The 8491-nt window shown below is 45.6% G+C and overlaps 1 protein-coding gene across 1 annotated transcript; it reads right to left on the reverse strand.

The window, feature by feature from the left end:
• Positions 1-1087: 1087 nt before the first annotated feature.
• Positions 1088-7527, reverse strand: LOC111266955 (vitellogenin-3). The gene is made up of 4 exons (XM_022844843.2): positions 7462-7527; positions 4803-7005; positions 4438-4529; positions 1088-4329 (listed from the first exon to the last, which is right to left on the reverse strand). The coding sequence occupies exons 1-4, from the start codon at positions 7496-7498 to the stop codon at positions 1223-1225; spliced, it is 5439 nt and encodes a 1812-aa protein (XP_022700578.1). The 5' UTR covers positions 7499-7527; the 3' UTR covers positions 1088-1222.
• Positions 7528-8491: the final 964 nt, after the last annotated feature.

An 8491-nucleotide genomic window follows, 5' to 3' on the forward strand; every position in this document is an offset into this window, starting at 1 on the left:
GTCTGCTTTACCGAACACTGAATATCTTTCGTTAACGCGGCTCACGATCGATTTAATATTTAGGTGCCACACGGCATAGCGTGTGTCAATACTGAAACCCTTTTGGGAATGCCCAAATTTCAGATATGAAAATTGTCTCTCTTTAGACACTCTTAATAATACTTTAGCGTAATCGCTCACAGTAAAAACCTATGCAGCACTTGACTTTTGGCCAACTATTGTAGCTTTGATCAATTAAAATCAGTGTATTATAATAATAAACGTTTACTTAGGGCAGCGCATGTCAAATGTCGTATAATACATTGTTCCAATTCAGTCTACCTCATAACACACAGGGTCAATTTTTAATCATTCTCCCATTTTTATTATGTCCCCATTTATCTATCCCGGAGTCAATACCAATCAATTATCAAGCATCACTTAAAACCTAAATGGGGTCGTTGCTACAAGCTGGAGTCGGTAAAGAAAATAAATTTAATCTTCACTACCTATTTGCGTCGAACGGAAGTTTCATTATACGTTACATACAGTCAAAAGCATTGCGAAAATTTACTTAAAGGCACTCTCCTTGTGGAATTTTGTATGAAAGGACATCTTTTTCATTGACAGGCCATTCCTGCAAGGATCGAAATTTTCTACAAGCATTCAAAAGAGGCAAAGGTCGTTCGATCAAAATCCGCGAACAACGTATATTACCGGATAGCTTTGAATAAGTAGAGAAAAACAAAATCCCAGAATCAGTTTTGGTGCCTTCATAGGCTAATAATTTGATTCTAACGACTGCTAAATCCAATTTCCAGATGACGACTAGTATTGTATTTTTATTTTCGCTAGCTTTTTACATTATCTATTGTGATTCATGTATGCAGGATGTGTGGCATGACGGGGTCCAGTAACAAGATTTAATTTAATTTTTTTTTAATTTATTTTTTCCTATATCATACCAACACTGGGGAACCGTATCTCATAGTATACTCGACTATCGTCGTTTGTCCAGTTTTTGACGACAACCGTTTACTTATGAAGAAAATGGATACGATTTCGTAACCGAACATTTCCCTCAAGAGAAAAAAGTAACTGATACATATTCATCTTACATTGAACCGTTTTTATTAATGATGTGAGTATTTGCGCAATGCATTTGGGTACGTTGACGGTAATGGACATGGGGATCGAGGACAAAAGTGTCCAGGATATTGCCCCAACGCACATCGCGCATGGTTTACATATTAGTCTCGTTGTTTCCGGTAGCATAGATCGGCTCAGTGTATCCAGATTTCCTGGTAAAGAAGTAACCGCGTCCATTATGAGAACTTGCGAAAGTCTCAAGAGCTGGATGATTATCCTGATCCATAACTTTTATCCTGCCCTGGCTGGATATCTTCCCGCCCCACTGTTGGTGTTCTTCGGGGGTCACGGCCAGGAACATCTGCTCCTCAACGATTTTGTTCCAGTGCTGGCTAAACTGGTTCTGGGTATGTTGTTGTTGCTGGTGCTGGGACGTCTGCATATCTTTGCATCTCTGTTCTTTCATCTGCCACTCCGGCTGGCGGATTTTGCGCAGAGCCCTCTCGAGCGCCTCCATCTGCTGCTTATAGGTATTCAGGACGGGAGCTTTGCACTGCTGACTGATGCTGTAAGAAGCGATGAACTCATTTGAATGCTCGTACTCATGACCGTGAGGTCCGATGAACTCGTGATCCTGCTCGTCGTCGTTGTTGCCGCAGATACCGTTGGTGGCGCCCTTATACTTATCGTCGACGTGGACCTGAACGGATTCACCGTCAAAAATTACGCCGAACTCCTTGGACTCTGTGAAGAGGGAAATAACTGGAGCATGGTGGGAGTTGGAAGTCTCATAAGCGTGGATAGCGGCGCGCTTGCATTGGCGCCCGTAGCTAAACACGATGGGCTTTTCAAAAGTGAGGTAGTGCTGCTGTCCATTGATTGTAACCTGAAATTGGCGGTCGGTGGTGGTGAAGGGAAAAAACTCCACGAGGTAGTTCTGGAGCTGGGCACGGATTTTCCTGCCGAAAGTGTGAGGCTTAACCACCTCGAAGGTCACGGTGAAGTCAGGGTCGCCCGCAGACTGGTCATGGGTAAGAAGATAGTCGCAGCCCTCTTTGACGTCGAGACTGAAAGTGACGTTATCGTAGGTACGGAGGTACTTGTCGCCCAGGACGCAGCGGTTATTGTGCTGACCACGGAAAAGACCGTGCTCAAGCTGCTGCCTATCGGTGAGTTGCGTGTGGAAAAAACGGAGCCCAGGGAGACGGATTTGAGAAAAGACGACGTTTTGGAAGGGCATCACGATGCGGACATTATAGAGGAAAGACCAGGGGGACTCGCGTATGGCGTTGGCAAAGATAAGAACTTCCTTTTTCTCGCCCCAAAACGTCTGCTGATGTCGTCTCTCCTCGGTGCTAGGCATCTGGATCTGCATCTTGGGGTAGAGTATGTACTTAACCATATCAAGCATTTTGAAGGCAAGATTCTGAGCCTTGGGATGGACATTCTGAGGAAGCTCAATCCTTATTTCCATGCTGTCCAGGAAGTTGTCCTTGAAGGTGGCCCTCTTGCAAGAATCAGTCATAGCCCTACTGGCTTCCTGCTCAGCAAGACAATGAATCTCAAACCATTCATACTCGGACTTCTGCTTCTGCTCGTTAGACTTCATAGCCTGGAAGTTGACAAAATAGACCTGCCCTTCCTGCCAGCCTTGTATGTTAGCGACGAGGCTGCCGTTCATACGCTCATCCTCAGAAGAATAGGTGGGGTCATAATGGAAGGGAGATCTGATGGTAGGATAATAGAGATTGGCAAAAAGTTCAATACTTTTGTTAGAACCCTGATGCTCAACAGCAAGTGCGTAGTATTGCTTGGTCTGTTCAAAATTGTGGATTTTCTTCATGGCAACTTTGAAGGTGCGCTTGGGCTGGCCTTGGTAACGGCCCTCAATCTTGATAAGCATCTGCTTTTCAACAGTTACCTCTCCGATATTATCCTGAGACTTCTGGAGCATCTCCCTAACCTTGCGCATAACTTGCTGAAACTCGTAATAAAGTCTCTCTTTAGAACAGAGCTGGCATTGGAGCTTCGGTTTTTGAACCTTTTCAGTCTGCTGGTTAACGGGTTGCTTGGCAAGCTGCTCAAGGTTGGAATCCATATCGATGACGACGGTCCACTCATTAACAGGTTGTTGCTTGTCAGCCTCAAGGTAGAGGGATATAGCGTGGTGGTGCATTCCCATGTTAAGGCTGTTGATGATAGCCCCAAGGAAACCCTCACGGCGGAATTCCACAGAGCCGAGTATGCCAAGAGCGGACCAGACCTGGCGGGACTCACCAGTGAGACGAATAACCATGCCGGTTTGGTGGTCGCCGACCTTAAGGTCATGTTGGATAAGTTGCTGCCTGGTCTTAACACAATTGGTATAGTTGACGAGGCTATTGCTGGGTTTTTTGCTGACAATGGTGTTCGCCGCAAGCTTAAGCTCGGGGCAGAACGCAGTGTGAAAGACACGCCCGAATTGGGGCTTAACGCTTGCGCGGAAACGCTGTTCCGCTTGATCATAATGAACATCAAAGTTAACTTTAACGTTGAATTCCTTGACGTCAGTGATCTTCATAGTGGGAGCAAGCTGAGGTTCCTCCTCGGCGACGAAAACGCGCGACTGACGGAAAGAAAGTATAACAGGTTGGATGGTACCACTAACCCCAATAGCTTTAGGGATAAGGTGGCCCTCCTGGTTGCGATAATGGAGCTTGAGGTTTCTGTACCGTACGGAAATCACAAGAGGATGAATGGTAGAGTGTACAATAGGAAATCCGATAGGGTTGGGCTCAACGAAGAAGGCTTTGGTTGGGACGAGCACGCGAATAAAATGGCCGCTAACGCCTTCTTTTCCGACGTTGTTTATGCTCTGGAGAAGCTCGGCTTTGAGCTCACTTGCATATTGCTCATCTATAGGAACAATAGCTTCGCCGGCAAAGAGCTTCCAGAAAAGAACAGCCTTGGGGGTTTCGTTGCCGATATCTTGGTTGTTTATACCCTGGGCTATGTATTTTATAAGTTGTTCAGTACTACGTTGGCGAGGTCCATTGTTCACCTGGCCGTTAACAGCCTGAGACATACGTTCAAGGAGACCGTCCCTTCCAACGAGTTCCTCCCAGATCTTGTTGCCGCCCTTGACGAGGAGCTTAGCTCCGAAGAGTGCCCGCATGAAAGGACCGCGGACCTGTTCGAGTTTAACATGGGAGAATGCAGGCAGAACAGTTGTGTTAGAAGCAATCATCTTCCAGATACCGCGGATGCCGTAACCTTCAGCAGCTGAAATTGCCAGCAAGGAAAAAGTTCTTAATTTAAAGCTAACGTGTCATCGACGATAAATAATTATGAGGTATAGGTTATATTTTGGTCACCTCTAAAGCTACATACTATTGTAGTAAAATTTGGAGCTGACATGGGACAAAATCATGCCAAGATCGAAGGAACGCATCTGGGCCCAAGCGGTGCGAATGCGGTGAGCCCTGAAAGGTGAGTGTAGCAAGTGGTGAAAAACATAATAAAAACATCGGGGAACTAAATAAATTAAGTAAATTGCATATAAATGCATGCACGCTTCGTTATAACAGAAGAGGCGTAGTCCAAAAAATATACGGGAGAGCAACGCACTCTGTACATATAGAATTTGGTGTCTCAATTAATTAAATTCTACATTCAAACCGAATCGACGCATACATTCAAACTTATCACACATATTGGTTATAAACGCTAATATAAATATATAATGGAACACTTACAAAAGCTGGTAGCAAGGTTCCTTAGCCTGCATTGCGGTTTTGAAGGTGTTATACACGTAATAGGTAAGCTCAACGGAGGAGTCCCTGTTGGCAACCTGCATGACCCTGTCAACCTCCCACTGAGCGGGCTGAGTGTTCATCCAAACGTCGAAAGCATTCAAACGGGTCTGGACCTGCTCGGTGGTGTTCAGGTATATGACGCGGACAATAGGATTGATTTCTTTGGGGTACTTGACCGCGATGTTACGAAGAGACAGGATGGCGACGCGACGCAAAAATTCGACACTTTCTTTTTGGTTCTCACCCTGTTCATGGGCCTGCTGCATATTAGGGGCGGTTCCCTCGACATACGGGACCAGCTCAGGGAGAATCTCGGGCTTCTCAACTTTGGCAAGGCCGTTAATGAGGGCAACGATGTTTTTGAACCCAGTAGCCTGGTTCAGAGTCTGGGTAAGACGCTGAATATACTCTTGGAGCTTGTCGGAAGTGCAACGCAACTTGGGTTTTATGGCGAGGTGGCCCATGGTGGTCTCATACCCTTCGGTCTCTGAGTCAGGCTCTTCCTGGTTTTCGCCCTGCTGATCTCCGTCGTGATAAATAGAGTCGTACTTGCCATTAACAAGCTGCTGCCTATATTGCGGCTTTTTCTGGACTTTTTGGTGCACCTTGGAATTGCAGCCCTTGGAGATGATCTTGCCAGCGGCAACGCAGGCGGTAGCCTTAACAGTGGCGGAGAGACCTTGACTTTGAAGACAAAGGCCAAGAACCTGTTCGATCATATCGATGTCGGGATATGACTGGAAAGCGGCGACGTCTTGAAGGATACGGCGAACCTCAGAGGAGGTGAAAGTCTTGCCCTTTATCAGCTCAATGGCTACCTTGACAGCGGACTTGGAACCAGCCTTGCCGAGAAGCTCAACCCAGACTTGGCGTTGCAGCTTATTCTCCTCAGAAAGCTGGTTGGGTTGCTGTGAACGGACAACACTGGGCATAGTCTTCTTGATCTCCTCCTCAGTCATACCGGAGATGGCTTGGATAAGTTCAGCCAGATAAGCGGGGGCGTCAAAACCCTGCTGCTCGTTTTGGTCATGCTTCTGGTTACCTTGAAGCTTGTGAAGGTCACGGATAACATTTTCAAATTGCTGCTGGAAGTACAGAGGATATCGGTGGTATAAGGTGTGCTTTTTCATTAGAGCAAAGACAGGAATGTCAAGTTCATCCTCCTCCTGTTTGGGAAGACGCTGTTGAAGAGTTTCGTAGATCTTCACGTCGGAGAGCTGCTCAATCTTGGGGCCCTGGACGTCGCGAAATCGGAGCTGGAGACGACTGAAGACCTGCATCCTGCCACCAAAAAGACGGAACACATCGATAGACTCAGAGCGAGCCTCATCAAGGAAGCCTTTGGAAAAATTGTACTTGGCAACGGTCTGAAAGGACACAAGAGAGTCCTTGTGTTGCTGGTTAACGGGACATCCGGGAGTAGGCTTCATCTCAAAGTCGGTCGTCTCCTCCTCGTACTGACTAAGGAAGTTCTCGGGACGGTGATTGTCGCAGACACCAGCGCAGCCGCGGTGAATATCTTTCAGGTGAAGGTAGACGGGACGGCCGAGGCACTGCTTGTAGTTGTTGGTCTTGGTCATGTTATAAACGTCCTGAATGGTTCCATCCTTAGGCTGAGAAAAAATCTCGTATTGGACCTTGCAGTTGCCGGTGATACCATCCTCGTATTTGTACTCAACGAAGGGCACGGCCTGGTTAACGGGCTTCTTGACCTGGTTCTGAAGAAGAGTTAGGACAGCTCGGTAGATGTTAAGCGACCACTGGCGGTGATTCTGTCCAGCCTCCATGCGCGTCACCCGACCCTTCTCCATGGAGAACCTGATAGGTTTCTGCATCTCGGGTTCGTAAGCTTGTCCCACGTGGAGGACCTTGGCGAGGTGCTGCTCCTCAGGCTTGAGATCATTGAAGGTTTCATCTTGGATCCTCCTGTCGATTTGATCGTATTTGCTAAGAGCAAACTGGGTGAACTGGGCGAGGTATTGACCCTGACCAATCTTTTCGATGACGAAGGTTCCGTTATACTCAAGAGCGGTCTTCGTGTCTGTCAGCTCCTGAGAGCCGACGGTCACGCCACCACGCACACTATACACGGTAGTGTTGTAGCCACGCTGTCCAACAAATTGGAACACCTCAGCGCTGGCGGCTGGAAAAGTTAATGGGTAAGGTAATATATCGGCGATCACTAAATATCAATATTAGTGCAAAACATGCCAAGCCTTTTCTGAGTAAGTCTCCATATTGAATCCCTCACGAAAACGGCTAAAATATGGTTATGTCTTGGGCCTGTGGCTTAATTACGGGCAAAGACATAACAAGCGCCCCATCACGACTAATAAGAAGACAAAGTCGATTCTTCGCTCTGAAGAGAATTAGAACTCCGTTACTAGTTATACAAATTGTAAACGTCATTACAAGTTTATATATCCTGGAAGGACACTTTTTCCGAAAGAACGTCGAAAAGGCACTGCAGCAGCCACTTATAACTATCTAGGATAAGCACTTTCGAGGAGCAATATCAACCTGATACGCATATACTTGGGCATACCATCATTTGTTGACCTAGTACAGACTGGGTTAAAAGTATGGCAAAGTGGCATACCCGCAGCTAGAAGAGCGATGGCAAACAGCACTTTCATGATGAACGGCTAGACGACTAGATCCAACCGAACGCAGCGATAAAGTAGGCGTCAGCTTCTTATATACAGCCGTCCATATAACGGGGGAAAAGGACTATGTATGGAGAGTACGGCATATCTATACGTACGTATAATACGGCATATATAGCGAATCTGCTGCTTAAGCAGTATAGTCTTGATGAAATCCTGAGAACGACAAATGAATACGGTTATTCGCCCTTCTTGATCATTTAGTGATTGTTCGAGATTATCCTTACAGCCGTTCATTTGCCCTCAATCAATTTGATAATCAACGCAAGCATCCTGTGGCATTCGTCAATAAGTTGATACCTTCATACTCTGTAATATTCAGCTTGAAGCTAGCTCGCGTTGTGCGCACTCAACTTCTAATGATCTTCACAGTACTTCATTAAAATGACTATTGGGATAATTTCATATCCAACCATTAATGTGGGTTTTCAATGGAGCTATAAAGCTTAAACATAAATTCAGTATATATTAGTGTCAGATCTTTAGCAGGGTCGGCCATTCAGGATGAAGTTTTTATCCAACTCCTAATTATCGGAAAGCAGCAATGTCCTACTAAACCTGCAATGGTAAAGAATGATGATTAGATATAGATGTCAGTACGTGACATACGTTAGTTATTACTATTTTCCTGGCTATTTTTGAATCTCTGTATGTATTTCAGATGCAAACGGTTTTATTTTTAGAGTATGAGATAGTATTGAAATATCTCTCCAATTTCCACACAGGCCTTATGCTTTTGAGCGGCGTCATAAAATTCGGCACAAGTTTTTACAAAAAAATTCAATAAATATATATACACTATTGACGACCGGCACACATAAATGACTCTAATTGTATTCTAGGACTGTCCTTTTCTACATTTTCTGGCCAAGCAAACTAGGGCCAGATGATACATTGCCAGTCATCAGACATCTAACATACTCTGCTTACAATGTTCTCGTTTTTGCAATTGTCCTGTGCTAT

Source organism: Varroa jacobsoni, unplaced genomic scaffold (genome assembly GCF_002532875.2).
Source record: "Varroa jacobsoni isolate VJ856 unplaced genomic scaffold, vjacob_1.0 scaffold_1131, whole genome shotgun sequence".
Classification (NCBI taxonomy): domain Eukaryota; kingdom Metazoa; phylum Arthropoda; class Arachnida; order Mesostigmata; family Varroidae; genus Varroa; species Varroa jacobsoni.

Coding starts and splice junctions, on each gene's coding strand:
- LOC111266955 (XM_022844843.2), bottom strand. CDS start 7,498: ATGAAAGTGCTGTTTGCCATCGCTCTTCTAGCTGCGG. Junction 7,006..7,461: donor CATCGCTCTTCTAGCTGCGG/GTATGCCACTTT, acceptor TAACTTTTCCAG/CCGCCAGCGCTGAGGTGTTC. Junction 4,330..4,437: donor CTCCAAATTTTACTACAATA/GTATGTAGCTTT, acceptor TGGCAATTTCAG/CTGCTGAAGGTTACGGCATC.